The 17,876-nt window shown below is 40.6% G+C and overlaps 1 protein-coding gene across 2 annotated transcripts in view; it reads left to right on the forward strand.

Moving 5' to 3' along the window:
- The window catches only part of LOC122257698 (uncharacterized), a 26,878-nt gene extending 10,494 nt beyond the window's left edge, over positions 1-16,384 (forward strand). For both annotated transcript variants that reach the window (XM_043023154.2, XM_043023164.2), the window contains exons 7-9: positions 1,537-1,678; positions 2,202-9,294; positions 11,382-16,384. In XM_043023154.2, coding sequence (XP_042879088.2) covers positions 1,537-1,678; positions 2,202-9,294; positions 11,382-13,489 — 9,343 coding nt within the window. In that variant the 3' untranslated portion in view covers positions 13,490-16,384. The remainder of the gene's footprint in view (positions 1-1,536; positions 1,679-2,201; positions 9,295-11,381) is intronic.
- Positions 16,385-17,876: the final 1,492 nt, after the last annotated feature.

Raw genomic sequence — 17,876 nt, forward strand, 5'->3', positions numbered from 1 at the left:
CATAGATTAAGCTTTAGATTGAGCTGGAGATGGAGGTAATTAGGTGGAGATATAATATATTTGTCTTAACCTATTGCGAACAGGTGTCAAGACATACTCGACGACTACCATTAGGCCTAAAAGATGGGCTTCAAAGTTTACTTGGTGCAATGGAAACTGCTAACAGTTGAAGCGCGCTCATTTTCATGAAATATTATGACTGAAACAGCACTAGTTTCAGAGCTACAACTTTCCAAAGTTAGCCTAAACCCTTGTTTTGTGATGGATTGAAGGGAAAATATTCATTTGGCAAGTCTATGCTGCCAGTTAGCTCATTCTGCGCAATGGGTAATGACTTCAATGATAAAATACTGTAGTGATTTGCTTGCCTGAACTCTTAAGTATAATTTTAACTAATAGGTCTATATTTGAAACAGAATTTTAAGCACCCATTAGAGTACTTCATTATAGGAATTATGAGCAGAAAATTTTTATTGCTTTATTAGTATTTTTTCTGATTTGGCCAATTTGATCAGAAATAGTCATGATGATGAATTTTAAAGGTGATTACAGCAAGATTGAATAAGCGTAATATTCTCTTATAGGTTGTCAAACCTTTTGAAGTTGGTATTGATAGATTCCTTTTGATGTCTTAGTGTACACTTTCCTCTCCCTCCAATTACTCTAGTAATTCGTTTTGAGGATTTAAACAAATGCAACACTTCCCACCCCCTTTCTGCTCCTCTAGAAATGTGTTTTAAAGATATAAGCATTTCCACATTACATTGCTACTAGACCTGATATGTCGGGAGAGAATGAAGTATCCTAGGAATATTATTTGGTAAAATCAGAAAATATCCTGGTGAAATTTGTATTGATAGATTTCTGTTGATGTCCTCTCACCAAACAGCAATATTATGCAGCACATCCAATAAATAAATGTGGTATTTTAAGTTTAAGCTTTGCTCACAGGCCCCGTGATTTATAATCTCAATAATCTTATAATTTTAATTCTCTCTCTCTCTCACACACACACACACACACACACACACACACACACACACACACACACACACACACACACACACACACACACACACACACACACACACACACACACACACACACACACACACACACACACACACACACACACACACACACACTAGAAAAGAATAGAAAATGAAAATATATACATTTCTGTAAACACTATCTAAGATGTTTAACCCATTCACACCAGGGTGATTCCGGCTTTGAATGGTCACAATGCTGGGGTTTTCGAACGCATAGGCCTAATGCCTCGGGATTCTCAGGCGCACTAGCCTGAGTGCCGGCCTTGGCCAAATATCTTGTCACTGGCATCTAACGCAAAAACCATGAAACGTGTCTGCACGTCATCTGGCGTGAATGGGTTAAACAAAACTCTGGAAACTGCATAGCAAAAAAAGAGTAAAGAATTGTGAAGCTCTTGAGTGTGGTCACAAAATAGGAATGCATGCAAGTCTTGGCCAGGGAGGTATTTATATCAGCATTCAAGATCATTTTCCTAAATTTCAGGTCAGTTTTCAATGAATGGTGTGGGGTTCAAGAGGCAGCCGCTGTGGCTGAGGACATTCTCTGTCAAATGATTCGGAAGTACTTACAACTTGCCGAATCCTCTCAACATATCTATACTATGGGCTCCATTCTTCATAATAAGGTAAAGTCTCTCTCTCTCTCTCTCTCTCTCTCTCTCTCTCTCTCTCTCTCTCTCTCTCTCTCTCTCTCTCTCTCTCTCTCTCTCTCTCTCTCTCTCTCTCCTCCCTCCCTCCCTCCCTCCCTCCCTCCCTCCCTCCCTCCCTCCCTCCCCTCCCTCCCTCCCTCCCTCCCTCCCTCCCTCCCTCCCTCCCCACTCATTTTCTAGGGAATAAGAGATAATTTGATTATTTGATTTGATACTGAAATTGTAGGAAATTTTTATGTCACTTCTTTTTTATTGTTTTCTGACCATATGAGGTCTAATTTTGAATTTTTGTACATCATTGTGTTTGACAAGTCTATATAAGGTGGTTTGCTACTGTATTCTCACTCTGTTGTATATTGTTGTTTTTTCAGTATTTTAAACAGACCAATTATTATATCACATATATCAAACACCTTGCTGATTATAAGTTGTCCTTTGCAATGCTACTAATATTAGACATGAGATGTTTGAAAGTTGATGTTCATTATTTTTCCCACAGTTTGGATATCGATTGGCTTCCCTAGTGACCGAGCTCCTTATCCGTGCACTCACCATGGATATGAACAGCTTAGAAGCTTTGAAGCTGAAGTGCAAAGATAACAGCAAGGATGAGCACACACGTTTGGAGCAACAAATGGCTGCAGGCTTTATGGACCTTGGTGAAGTGTTCAACAAGCATGAAACTGTGGCCCGAGAGTGCATTCTCACTGCATTTAGTCTCCATCCCACACCAGACCGTCTAGTCATGCTCAGCAGCTTAGCAACAGATCCGCCTCCAACCGCAGCTGCTGATATGTGTTCATCGGGACAGTCTGTGACTCCTGTTCCAGAGGTCACGCAAGAAGGAGGAATAATACAAGGATCTCCAGCCTTGTGCCTCCCATCTACTCCTTCCAGCACCACCACCATTATTGACACAAGGGACACACCACATAGCTTAGGTGACATGCCACTGACACAGTCCAATACTCCCTGTCCTGACCTTCCTTCCTTCCAAAAGTCACTAAGAGCCCAACCTGACCCAGAGCATATGTATGATACTATGACATTTACAGAAATTCAGTCCAGTGAAAACATCTCTGTCCAAAATACTCTTAATGGTGTTGATGGACATAATTGTGTAAGTTTTAATGAACTTGAAGTGAACAGTGCCAGTGAAGTACAAGTTAGTACCCAAGAGACAAGGGACCATATGTCATCCATAAGTGACAGATGTTCATTTACTCCCCAAGAATCTGAAGATCCTCCACAGGATAGGCAGTGTGTGACGCACATAACAATAGACACTGGACAGTCCTTTGAAAATGATGTCCTTGGTCCAAATTCTCAAGAGTCACAAATTGTTATAAGTGAAAGTGATGCTCAAATAAAAGAGATTTCTTTGTTACAAACCAAAGATGTAGTTGAAGGTGAAGAAATCGGTGACAATGATGGTGCTCTTGGTGACAGTAGAACCAAGGAAGATGTAGATTCCATGGATAAATTTTACAGGAGTACAGAAAATTTCATTGAACAGTTGAGTCAAGAAACCCCCAAGAAACATACCCAAGATTCAAATACCACAAGCAGCTCACCAAAGGGTTTTTTCAACCATTATGATGTTCTAACTCAGGCTGCCCAGCTTCTTGATTGTGACAAGTTGGGACTGTCAAAGGAATTGTGTGATGACTTGGCAGTGGTTTTAAGTAGCCCTAGATGGCAGGTCCTGTCATGGATGCTCCCGTGGCGAGAACTCTCGGTTATTTGTCAGGGATACTTGAATGATTCTGATAGTGCGAAGAACATGACCAAAGAATTAAAGTATCTTAATATTGATTATAGTCAGTTTCGCAATATGCCCTCAGCAGAAATAACCGAGTACACTGGTATAGAAAAAGGATATGAACACTTTATGGAATATGAGTCAGAGAGTGAATATTCAGATATAGGTAATCGTCATGCACATGGCAGAGCAGGCCATTCATCAACGGCAGACTCTGATACAACTGACTTTGAAAAGAGTAGTAAGAGAGGGCGAAGGAGACCCAAGAAAATGGTGAACAGGTTGTCAGATTCTGACTCTGATTATGATTTGACTGACAAGATGAAGGACACACCACGGTATGTGTTATCTCTATCAGAGTCAGAGGAGTCTGACTTTGACAAAGGAAAGACAAGAATATTGAAGATGGATCCTGACATGGGCACTGTCATTGAAGGCAAGAGAGTGACCGCTGTCAGCAATCAAGACAGGAGCAAGAGGATTCGTATCGATGCGGACACTGGGAAGGTAAAGAGAGACAGGAATCTATTGAATACACTTCGCCTGTTTCGACATCAGAAATGTGGAGGTGAAATGTCAGAAGAAGCAAAGTTTGAAGGAGCACCAAGTTCTCCTAATCGATTTGCTCCTCGTTTAAGTTCACTCAATCTCAATCCAAGTGTAGTGCTCACAGAACGTGATAAGTCCATTGTGGACCAACAGCTTCAGAGGTCTGCAACAACAGTGGTGGCAGGGAGAAGTCATGGACCAATGCATACAACTCCATCTAGTCAGCCAAAAGGCACCTGGAGGTATGCAGGATCTCTGGTGGCCCCAGCCAATCCCACAACTACACCACGATCTACAGTGCCAGTCTCTCTCCCCCGCTCGACTTCTGTTCAGTGTTATCTTCGCACCAAAGATGGGAAAGTACGAGTTGCCCCACTTCAGAGAGCCTTGCTTAGTGGTGCTCGTCAGCCAAACCCAGGAGGAAATGGAAATTATCTTAGAATGATGAACAAGCCTCCATCATCTGGATATGAGGATTCATATGCCAAGTTCTTACTTCAACAGAATCCTGCACTGAGGGGTAAGGGTTCGAGTGTAACTATAACCAGAAAAAACATGTCACTTGATGCTAGTCTTGATTATCTCAAGAAACAAGGTACAACTGTTACCTATAAGTCACAAAAAGGGAGTACATTATCTCTTGCAAATGCTCAGAAAAATGTTTTGAATAGAATAATGTCTCCAGAAAATGCCATATCTGCCATGAGTGGGCAATTTAATAATGACAGCTTACCGGTGCGTGCAATAGCTATGCCGGTGAGCAATAATCCTCCTAATCTTCCACCTTCAGACAAAAATAACCCAACAAACTTGAGTCGGGTCTTGCCTAAGGGTACAACTGTTGTCAGAAAACCAAAATCTGATGGTGCAGGACCAAGTGGGCTGAACAATGGTGGGCCTAGTAGTGCAGTAGGTCCACGCACTGTAGTCACACGCCCTGGAACATTCTCAGCTGTGGTTCCCAGACCCTCAGTAACAGTAATGGGTACTACCAGTCGTGCTGGTAATTCAGTGATGGCTGTGCGAACTAATGCATCTACCATCCGCACAACATATTCACGTGGAGTAGTTGGAACAAGCACTATGGGATTACAAGAAACAGCAAATAGCAGTCCAGCACCAACTGTAATAGCTAGTGCATCAGGAACAGTGACAACAGCCACAGGTGGGCCAGCAGTAACTACATCTTCAATGCCGGCCCCTTTAGTCTCAGCCACGGTGGTAGGGAGTGTCCCCAACTCCGGTACCAGCAGTCTTAGTTCCCCCTTGGGGACACTAGGTGGGAGTAATGGCCAGCAGCAGCAGCTGCAGCAACCCTGGGATACTGCTCTGAGTGAATCTGTTTGTGTTAGTGATACACCAATGACCAGCATGGTCAGTGGTGTTGACAGCACAGCCACAATCACTCAGATCATCTGCAGCACTCGGGGGGCCACCACCTGCACCACCACCGTGGCTAGCCCTCCGGGGGACATACCTGCAGCTAGCATGTTAGAAACATTACTAAGGGACCGTCCTGTTCCACCCAGCCCTCTGCATGCGCCTTCAACCACAGCCACCACCACCATTACCTCTGCTTTACCCCACACTCTGACGTCAGTTGTGGGCAGTAGTGGGGTTCCCATGACTCTGTCAGGTGAGGGACAAGTAACTACAGCAGTCATGGGTGCATTAGCCAATACTGGTAATAGTGGGAGTGTAGTTATTGCCAGTGGATCTGGTAATAATAGTGGTGTCATTGTGGCCAGTGGTGTAGTTGGTGGATCCACAAGTAGTGTAGTGGTAGGTGGTGGTGGTGTGGTGAGTGGTAGTGGTGTTGTAGGAGGAAGTAGCAGTGTTGGTGAAGGAAGTGGTGGAGCTGTGCAACAGGTATTAGTTCCAGGTCAGCTTGTACAAGTTCACACTAGTGATGGATCTACAGGATTAGGAATAGTGCATTCAGCATCTCTTGATTTAAGACTCCCAGCAGGAACAAGAGTGATAAAGTCAAGTAGTGGCCCAATAAGAACTACCACAAGTCCTCAACAGCAGGTTACAGGAGTACTTAATCAAACTGGAGGAAGACAAGTAAATGTGTTGCACAATGTAAAGATTTTACAGAATGTTCAGAATAGACAGATAGTAAGAACTGTAGTGGTACCTCACACAGTTGCACTTCAGGGTCTAGGGACTCATCCTGCAACACATCTTAAACCACAGCTGGTCGCTCTAAGCCAGGGAACAAACACATCTACAGGTAGTGTTGAGGCTACTGTTGTTCAACCCCAACCTGTTAGGGCAAAGATCCCTCCTTCCACAATTGTTCAAAAAATGTTGGGTCGCAGCAGTCTTGTCATTCGTACCCTAAGACCACAGACTCCTACCACGCAAGCTTCTGGAGAAAGTTCATCATTTGAAGAAGGGTTAGGAGCCAAGTTGCAGCAGCAGCAACAACAACAGGAATCTGACAAGAATGCTGGAAGTTCTACCACTGGCATAACTGTTGCTCGCATACCTCAAGATGAAGGCCTTGGTGAGAGGTTAAGTCATTACTTGAAAACAGCCCTGGTAAGTTCTACCAGCACCCAAAGTGTAGGCACACAGACCTTGACAACAGCAGTGAAACCATCTGCTGGTCAGTTAGTCAATCAGGTGGCTCTGAATCACCTGAGGGGTGGGGCAGCAGCAGCTACTCTCTCATTACCTGCAGGGGTCCAAGGCATTAGTGGACAAACTAGTAGCACCATCCCTACAAGCACAGCACCCCAACAGCAGGCTAGTCTGTCGTCTCTGCCACTTACACCGACAAATGCTGTCAGTTCAGAGACATTAGAACAATTGAGAGAATTTGAGTCAGTGTTTGAGAAAGTATCTAATAAGTCTGGAAAAGATGCCAGTGATGGTGAAGCTAGTACAGAGAACTACTCAAATGCTACCATGTCATCTGAAGAATCAATGATTGCAGCTCAGCTTTTGAGTATGGCTAATGACACTCCTGCTGTGACAACTTCCTCAAATTATGTATATTCAGTGCCCACCACTGTTTATGGTGCTGGAGGAACTAGCCTAACAGAAGGAACTTACATAACAATCCCAAGTACCACACAGGCAGGAACCCTAATACTAGTAAATCATGGTGGTGGTGGAACAGGCCTTGTCACAGTGGCAGGCACAGGGGTTCAGGGTCAACAACCACCTACTGCCCCATCACCGACTTTGTCTTCGACTTCTTCCCACTCTTCTATAGCATCATCACCATCTTCCACTTCCAGCAAAAGTAAGAAGCAGCCTCCAAAACAAAAGGTAGTCCCTCCAACCACCCCTCCAGTTGTGGCAAAGCCCAAGACACCTCCTCCGCCAAAGGCATCCACACCGAAGCAGCCAGCAGTTGCAAAAACACAGGTTGAAGAAAATGAAGGAACAAGAGCTCGTATCTACGCCATTCTTGAGCGCTACAAGCAGGAGCTTGTAATAACACCACAACAGCCAGCTCCTCGTAATAGAAAAAATTGCCCACCTCCAAAGAGTGATGGAAAATCATCAAGTAAGAAGAAAAGTCAAGTGAAGAAAGTTGAGGGTAGTTCAGTGAGCAGCCCAGCAGTATCAGAAGGTTCTGTTGTAGGGTGCCCTTCACCAAGCCCATCACCAGGGCCAGCTAATGATAGCTCAGTTGGACTTCCAGGAAATTCTTCAGGAGTTCCAACAGTTCAATATACTACACAGGTAGTGTCAGGTCAAGGTATAACCACCCAAGGGCCAGCTACCACTGGGAGCACCATCATCTCTGAAGATAAGATAAAAGTGGAGAGTGGGCAAGAAGTAGTTGCAGCTGCCACCCCTCAGTTGCTGCAAGGTGTTGTTGTATCAAATGTGAAAGTGGAAGGTGGAGCAACAAGCCTTCCCCAAGGATTAGGAGGTGGTAGGGTTGTACAGCTTATTCGTCATGGAGGGAAAGTCACTGCCATTACAACCCGTCAGCCTTTGAACAAAGTAAAAGCTACAGGACAGTCTGGTCCTCCTCCTAATGTGACTATCCAAGGACGTTTTAACATGAATGATTTGATGGAAAGTCACATAGCCACGTTATTGACTGGAGGATCTTCTCCAATAACACAGACTCCAACTGTTGTAAACAAAATAGTCCAGCAACAACAGGCAGGTGGGCCCCAGGCAGTCCAACAAGTAGTGGTTCAAACATCAGGAGGGCAACAAGTTTTACAGCAGGTAGCTGTTCAGCAACTTACTTCAACCCCTCCAAAACAACAAAAGTGTAGTGTTGTGCAACAGCTTGGAGTGACAAATAGTGAAGAATTACTTGGTCTAACATCCACAAGATCCATACATGTAACTCTTCCAACCATGCCCCCCTCTACAATAGTGAGCACCCCAGCAGTTACTACTGCATCTTCTTTAACTAACTCTGCTTCAGTCACCAACACACCACCTATCACAATTGCCCACACAATAACCAGTAATCCTGTTAACAGCAACACACAGACAGTTGCTGTGGTATCAACACCCAGTGGTACATCGGGTCCAGGTCCATCTCCATTGTCAGTAGTTCCAGCATCTCCTCTGACTCCTCAGGCCATCACTGTCACATCCCCATCCACACCGCAGCCTGTTGCAGCTTCACCTCACACTCCATCCCCTGCTGCTGAATTGCCCCCAACTCCATCATCATTTCAAATGGGAGAGGAAAGCAATAGCAGTGAACACAGTGGGGGAGATGGTTTGGGAGGACCATTGCCTCCATTTTTCACATTAACAAAGTCGTTCATGGTGCAGCACCAACCACAGCAAGGACAACAGCAAACACAGCAGAATCAATCGAAAAATCCCCAGCATCAACAGCAACAGGAGCAGCAAAGGGTCCAAGAGAAAGATTTCTCATCAGGAAGTACCTTGCACCAGTCCAATACCCAGGCACCTACCACTACACAAGCATCTTCATCACCAACAACTGGTTCAGTACCATTGAACAAGCTTCCACAGCGTGCACAGCTTCAGCAGTCACACCTGCCACGGAAATCCACTTCTGTAATCCGATCTGGAGGTTCCGGAACAAGAACAATGGTGGTAGTGAGCGGTGTCAGTAGTGATAGGTCAGGTGCTCGAGGTGCTGTGGCATCTCCACTAATAGTCAGCGGTGGTGGGGGAGACAGTGGATCAGCCATGTCACCTATGTCTGGTCCCTCGAGCCTGGAGACGTCCCCTGCAACCACACATTCACGGATTCGTCTAGCATCCCGACCACAAGACATGAGAAGCAGTTCAATTGACTCCTTGAAAAGTGATCTCAGTAAGTAAATGTGATTAACTTGCTGCAGTTTATCCTCATTACTATTTATATGATTTGAATTTTTTTATTTTTAATCTCCTCTTGAAGAATTACTTTTATTTTGTAATGCATGTCTTCTGTGAAGAGATACCTATTTTGGTGTGTCTTACCATGTAACCTATTATTTTAATTGGTGTTTGTACTAGTCGGGGCTGGATTCACTAACCTTCAACAATTACAAGAGTATTCCAATTTTCCCAAAGATCTCAAATGCCTCAACTAACATAGTAGAAATCTTATAGATTGTCTTTGGATGGCAAAACAATTTTTTGTTGTTGCATGCTGAATGGGATGGAATTTGTCTGTAGATGGATTTTATTTTATATATTATTTGTACAAAATAAAATCCAGGATTAAACACTGGTGTTCACACTCCTTATAAACCATAGAATGATGGTATCAGTTACTTAATGCATCCCTGGCGATGAAATGTAATTAGAATTTACAAAATTGACCTGCTAAATTTACTATACTGTATATGAATATATGACAGAATTTATTCTGTTGTAACAAGAGTAATGTTAAGATGATCAAGTGGTTATTGTATTCTGTAGTAGAGAGCTTCCAAGTGAAGTGAAAGTAATATGGAGGTCAAGATGTTCATATAATTATGTTGGTTCAAAATATAACATTTTGATATATAAGCAAAGGAAAACTATCTTTCAAATGACCAGAGAATCAAAATGATAATAGTAACAACAATAATAATGATAGTATAGCATGGTTGATTTTGTTTGTGACTTCAGTGCCTAAATAGTGACTGATTACTATACATCGTACTGAATATAGTGCCATCCATTTACATTCAGTGGTGATTTTGGTGAAACTACTTACAATTATACTGTTGCAAACTCTAGTGGATGTTAACCATGGCTTGTGATGATGTTTACTTTGTGAATTATGAGGCTTATTGGGAGAGGTGATATATCAAATTATTTTATTGTTAGATGATGTCACGTCTCTGATATTGACAAAAACACTCCTTTGATGAAATATGAAGTACGTGCCTGTAATGTGTTCAATATCTGCATGCTAATTTTGTTTAACAGCATGTCTGTTTTCATACAGAATTATGGGAATTTTTTGCACAAAATATATGTGTTTAAGGTAGTCATACAATAATTTATTCAGGAATTTCCCCAGAGATTTTGTAGCAGTTCATTATTTGACTTTGTAACTGGATTTGAATGCCATACTGTAATGCACGTAGATGTGACTTCTATGCCATTTTTAGTTGTTTATTTTTACTTTTCTCAGAATTTATTTTTATGAATGTACCTGTGTTACTAAAATGTATTTATTTATTTAGGTGTAAGTTACAGATTATCAGTCATAAGTTTCTCAGTGGTAAAATAATTTGTGTTGAATTGGTAGGATTTGACATTTATAATTCTTATGTGAAAGAAAATGAATTAATATGATTTTTTAAAAATAAAGTAAAATTAATCACATGGATTTTGTCTTTTTTCAGTACAGACTTACTATTTGACAGTTTAAATGATAAAAAATATTGAATCTGTATTCAGAAGTGAAAGGAAGGAGCATGTGATTGATTATGAATCAGTGAAAATGCTCAGTAATAATAAAGTTGTAATAACTGTCTGTTGAGATTAATTTAACAAACTTGGTTTTATATGGAATGAAGATTTGGTTAATGTAGTATATGAAATGGAACTTTTTCTTGTCAATCCTTTCAAGCATGGACTGCTTCCTTTGCTGTCCAGGGCAATACAGAATTACTTATTTTCATTTAAAATGTAGACAAATTGCAAAGCAAACTAAAGGGCAGTTGAACACACACTGATTTGTTCTCCAAATGATTTCTTTTCCAAATGGATACGTCCTCATTAGGTCTTTGGAAAGTGGCTTTCAGAACTCTAAAACTAAACAAATTCAGCAAATGTATAAAGGAGTTGAAAGTAACTTTGTGGAAACTGTTGAAAGAACCCTTTAAGAATATCAAAACAACAGGGAATGAAGACATTTAAGATGATGGAAGTTCTGTGCAAAATTATTAGTTCATTGTGGTAATTACAACTCTTTTACAGGTGTGGAGGAGGTACAGATTCCTCCTAGTCCAGCAACACTTACTAAGCAGCTACAGAGTGCTTACATGACAGAGGCAGCTCTCTCTCCTTCTGTCTCTCAGTCCCAACATTCGGGCTCTTCTTACTCTTCTCCTGGCAACACTCATGACTTGCCATTCACTGAAGCCCAGCCCACCTCAGATGATAGCTTTCATCCCACTCTGACCCAGCCTGGATATTCGTCAGCTCCTTCTGCTCCCAATCTTTCTGTGACGGGAGTGTCTTTGGAGAGTGACGCAGGTCTAGGGGCACTAGCCTCACCCTCTGGTGATGTGTATCTGCATCAGTCTGGAGCTGGATTAGGATTAGAAGGGTTAGAAGCGGGATCATTGCCACTTGTAGCTGGTATGGAGGGTCGGACTAATTCACCGGCTCTTAGTGATTTAGTGTCTGCTGGTCCATTACTTGCGTGGTCCCCAAGATCAGCAGATTCAATGATGGCACAGTCTCCCTCTCTTAATGATGCTCTAACTGCTAACATTCCCCTTGATGTTAATCATAGTGAAGATTCTCTGTGTGATTCGTCTACTGGTTTTCCTGGACTATTTTCTATGGAAGGAGATGGTGTTAGTGTTTCGTCTAGTACTAGTGAAGACATGTCAAGTGCCACCCCAGCAAGTGGTGTGAATACTCAGCAGCCGCAGATTCAGTTACAGCAACCGACACAACATCAGCAGGTTTTGCAGGAGCAGGATGAAATAACAATAGACCTTCATCCAAGGGAAAGTGAGCAGGATCACACCATTAGTTCAACAAGATCACCAACACAATTGGAACTACCAGTTGCTAATATGACTGGTGTATCAGCTCATACCAGTCAGGCAAGTGGTGGAGATCCAGCTAATCAAGACACACAGGAGGCCCCTTGGAGGTTTGACAACACAATTGGAGCACAGAACAAACCAGCTACAAATCAGCCTTCAGTGCCAACAAATGGGCAGCACAAGGTTGTGAAAAAAGAAAAGTCAGAAGATGATGCTGGCCCGTCAGAGTTCCCTGAAGAGAGAATAAAACAAACCCAGCAGATTTCTCATTCCAAAGCTCGGGAGAAAAAGGGGAAGCAACCGCAGGTGAAGGAAGAACTAGATGATATAAAGATTGTTGCAGAAGTTGGAATGAATAAAAAGGAGAAGAAATCTGCTTCACAGAATAAGTCAGATGGGACTGTAGAACTACTAAATAAAAATTCTGCTCACCAAGAAGGAAATAATAGGAAAAGGAGTCAGAGATTAGCTACAACTCCAGAAAGGAGAAAGAGCAGTTTTCAAAATGAAGTTGATGGACGGAGTGATGAAGTTCCAACGAAGAATGGACATGATGAAGATTCCAGCACTGTGGACATTAAGTCAGAAGATAACAGTACAGGAAGAAGCAAACGAAGAATATCTCAAAGAAATGCAGCTGCATCTCCCAACTCTGTGGTACAAAATCCATCTTGTAGGAGCCGTGTGAAATCAGTGAAGTCTGAAGGTGAAATAAAGGAAGAAGATGATCTGAGTGGAACAAATGTTGAGTGCAAATCGGATTATAAAGAAGGTTGTGATGAAGCTTTGATGAGGACAACAAGAGGTGCAAAAAGAAGAAGTGAAGGAGATATTCTTGGTGATCTAAAGCGTGGGCGAGGGACACGGTCTGGACGGCGCAGTGATGGAGATGTTCTCAAAATAGATGATGATATGCTGAACCATTTGGATGAAGACTGTGGCTTAGCAAGGGGAATCAGAGGGCGACATGTCAGTGGTACTTCAGACACAAGTAGTAATTACAGCACTGAGCGTGCTGTCACCCCAGGGTCACATGATTCTCCCAATACAGGTAGTGGAAGAAGACGGAGACGTCTGAGTCAGGAGAGCAGTGCTAGCAGTCGTGATGGGAGCCCTCCCACTGTACACTCCCATGACTTTTCCCCAGGTGGAGTGAACACCAGACGCTCCTCGTCCCGTGACCACGCAAAAAAGAAAAAATGTTCTTGTTGTGTTGGGGGGGAACAGAAAAAAGTAGGCTCTGGGAGTGGAAGACGCTCATCTACCAGAGCTACCAGAGGCTCAAGCAGTGGCAGCTTGCAGTAAGAGCAGGAAACTCTTATTATAATTAATGATCTGAGGTGATTGACAGAAAGCATTTCCTTGTTAGAAGTTCTAAAAAAATAAAAGCAAAAAAAAAAAAAAAAAAAATTTACAATCACAAACAGTTACCTAGTGACATTTCTCTGATGGACATAATCCATGACTAGCAATAGCACTGCAGTAGAAGGCACCTGCTATAATCTGAAAGTGGCACTGTTTGGTACAGCATATGTCACTTCTAGTGGCTCTCCAGGCAAGAGGAGACCTCAACATAAAGGTGGCTGTCACTCGCCACAGTTGAGGTTGCCACTGCGCCATGCGGCTGATGGTGTTTCTTGACAGTCTTCACCTCTTTCCACATTGTAAGCATTAAGTGTTATAGTTTTAATGTTCCTTTTAATATTTCAAAATATTTTTATACTCTGGAAGACTAGCTCATGTACGTGAGCTCGTACAGCACAAGTTTATTTCCTTTATTTATTTATTCTTTTTAAAAATCATCATTTTGTTTTGTTTCATGGGATGTTAGTGCCATACATTTCCATTTCAAATTGATTGGACTGCATACCACTGGAAACTTTATCTTAGTGGTCATCGATGGCTTGGCCTAAAAAGAGTAAAATAGAGACAAAAAAAAAATGTATATTAGGTCAAGACAACATGGTCACAATGATCATTTGTACCTGAATGCTTTTAAACTGGTGTTAGCCCGTCTGTTTAGGCAACCCCAAATGCGGTGCGGTCATACCTTCCCCCCACCATGGAGTGTAGTTTCATCCTACCCTCTTTCCTGTGTAGTGTATAGAGCTGAGTGACTCATCAGTTTTAGCACTCCATTGTATGGGTCACACCCATTGATACGCTTTTGGTGGACATAGTCTATTTCTTGAAGCTTGTCCTGCGCAAACGTGTAAATATTTTGTCGTTAGTGAATTTGCATTTCCCTTTTCTTTCATCATTTTGGAGTCCCTTGTTAGAAGTTGTAAAGAAATGTTTGTAAAGATAGACAAATGGTGTTTTTAAAACTTCTACCTTACATAGGTTAGTATAAATTCACCTATAGATCAAAGAAGTCGAAGTTGAAATCAATCAGTGATTCCTCACGATGATTGTCATTAATTGAAATTATGATTTACCATTTTAAGGATAGAGGAACCAGAGCACTGTCCAGTAAAATACTCCTGTATAGTGATTGATTATTGTTTCTACAAGAGGGAAAAATGTGTCATGTTTTTAGAAAGCTCTCCATTAATTCTCCAATATTCTCGTAATGATGATACATTCCCGACCCAAAGAATCATTTCTTTTATTTATTTATGATCATGATATTTTATTTATTATTTTTTTGTAGGTAATCCACAAGTCAATTCTTTAAGTACTGTGGATCCATTAGATGTGTTCATCATAGGTGTGGGTCTGTCAGCTTATATAAAACTTGAAATATGAGTACCACTATGCTACACATAAACTAAGGTTGTGCATTTGGATTGTTGTGTGTTAAGTAAAATCATACTTGATTTAACTCTTTTTTTTATTCAGTTTTTTTTTTTCTTTTTTGTTTTAAGACTGGTGCTTCATGAAAATGCCAGTGATGAACCAAGAATGGTGCAGACCATAAACTACAATGGCCAGTATCATGCTAGGGATATGTATGTGCATCAGTGTTGTGTACTTGGAAAATGCATGCCAGCTGTAATGAAGTTAAATGACCCCCAAAAAAAACATAAAAAATAAAAATACAAAAAAATAACAAAAAAATAAAAATAAAAAAATGCAAAAAACAAAAATAAACAGAAACAGAAAAAAAAAATACTTCTCTGATGCAGTGACATCTCACAACTATGTTCAGACACTTGAGCTGCATAAAGACTTCTTGTAGCATAGGCCAACTGGGTTCAAGGTGCCCAAGGTGACAAGATGAAGAAGGCAGACCCACTCCTTCTATACTTACAAGTAGCTTATCTCACTGTAGTATGTTTGTATTCCCAGTCATGGGAAAAATTGCTTGGCCATCATTCTCTTGGATAATGGTGGAATTTTAATTGTTCTTGCTCTATAAGGAATGTAGAAATGGTTATGCAAATTGTATTTTATGGTTAAAATGAGCAATTGGTCCTTTACAATCATCCATACTGAAGAATACATTCACTTAATATTTGTTAAGTTTGCGTAACAGGTGTAAAGATGTATCAGTCACTGAGAAACTTAATCTAAATGGTACATTTGAAATATATATTTTATTAATAAATAAATTTTTTAACACAATTTGAGTTAACTACTGGGAGGCATGTAAATACATTGTCAGAATCCAGTATTTTGTATGTGTTCCTATTGAAAATTTTGATAGTGTACAATCATTATGTTTCTAGTTGACTGCAATAGACAAAGAGCTAAACAGTCAAGCAACTCCATGTCCATACCATACAAGTAGTATTTTATTTTTATGTATATAAAGTGTGAAGTTCCTTTATTTCCTCCCTAATCTGTGTACTTATTGTAATCCCCACAATTTTTGTATCTTTTTTTTCTCTCAAACTTTAATTTTCCTTTGTGAAGTGGCTATTAGTATTAATTTGCTCCTTGTATGTATTTACTTTTATGACTTCCTAAATTAACTAAAGCTTCCTGTGAACATGTGGAGATTTTTGTTTATATAATTTTAAAAATTATTTATATTGTACATAGCTTGCTATATCTCCTCTTGTACACTGTTCTCCTACCCCATCTAGGAGGAGGCTGGTCAATGCGTCCTCCATTTCCTAGTTAAATGTAAGTTTTTTCTTAATAAAAATGTTAATACCACTCTGTTTGTAAATGGTATTGTGTACAAAATGTTCATTCTTTTTGTATTTGTGTAATGTATGTACAAAACGCATAAATCCTTTCATTTTTGCAGTAGGTGTGGTTTTATTTTTCCTTTTTTGACTTTAAATTATTGTTTTGTAGGAAATTTCAGTAGTACATTTGAGGTTGCAGAACTGAAATTCTCTTTGACAAGCATTTCTCTCAAGGTAATGGAAATAACAAAAAAATATAGTAGTCTCAAATCCAACATACAAGAAGGATTCTGCAAATGTCGGTAGAAGTTCGTACACTAAATCCAAACTAAAAGAAAGAAATATATTAAAGCCAGAGGACTAGTAGATATGTTGACAAGGAACATGGAAGAAAAAGAAAGGTTTGTCATATTTCTCAGTCATCAAAAGAAAAATAAACTGGCTTGGAATATCGAAATGACCTTCTCAACTATATGAAATATAATCTTGAGTAGTAACACAACATATATAAGGAAAGTACATAAATGTAAACTGCACACATTTCAAATGTATGGTATGAATGATCCACAGCTTAAAAAGTACAAGGACATTTCACCCAAAAGCTTTCCCTTTTCTAAAGGAAGAATCTTAAGTTTACTGGAAAAGGTTGGATTTCTTCAACTTACAAAATAATGAACAGCTTCAAGGGGAAAAAAGTACCTGCATCATCATAAACTCTCATAGACTTGGGAGGGTAAATGACAGTGCCTTCATCCAATATTTTATTGATTTGTTAATGTAATTTTGTTACAAAGCACATACTACTACTTAAACAGGACGTGCAAAACACACTATGAGGAACTCAAACATATCCATTTGTAGTATAAGAAGTACTTTGTGTGTCATATGAAGTGCTAATTACATTTTTATAAGTCGTAAAACTTCCTTAATTTAGGTAATACATGGTGTTTATAAATAAATGATCCCCTAAATTATGTCTTATTATTAATCCAACACTTAAAGTCATTCACCCTTACCACATAAATTTGCTGCCTCTCCCTTCTCTCCTCTTTCTTTCTTTCCCTTCTCCTTCTTCTCATTTCTACTCTCTCTTCTATCTCCATAGGTTTTGAGTTTGTTTTCTGTTCTATCATGTCTCTAATCATGATGCAAGGCCTTTCCCTGTCTTACTTTTTATAAGCTTCCAAACTTAACCCATCGTGGATTGGTGTCATGACTGACACGATGCTGGAGCTCTGGCCTGACGACGGGCATCATGACGTATATGACGTTCAGGGATTTTGAATCATTGTTATTTTATTGTGCTATGGGTAATGGGTGAGTGATGATGACAATTGCAGTTATAAATACTATAATTGCCATAATATTAAGCAATATGGATTTCACCTAACATCCAAAACCTAGATGGCACCACTTTCTTCTAGCACCAGCAGGAGAGAGAGCTTTGAATGACATCCATCCACGGTCTCCATGCAAAATCTTTATAAGTGATGGCACATAGCAAGTTCCCAACCTCTTGCTTGAAAGTACTGCAGATGAAAGATGTGTAAGCAGAATGAGAAGAGGAAGGTGACTTTAACCATGACCAATATCTACAATGTGCCTTGTACCAG

Source organism: Penaeus japonicus, unplaced genomic scaffold, assembly GCF_977035675.1.
Source record: "Penaeus japonicus unplaced genomic scaffold, GWHDUDI00000001_assembly GWHDUDI00000032, whole genome shotgun sequence".
Taxonomy (NCBI): Eukaryota; Metazoa; Arthropoda; class Malacostraca; order Decapoda; family Penaeidae; genus Penaeus; species Penaeus japonicus.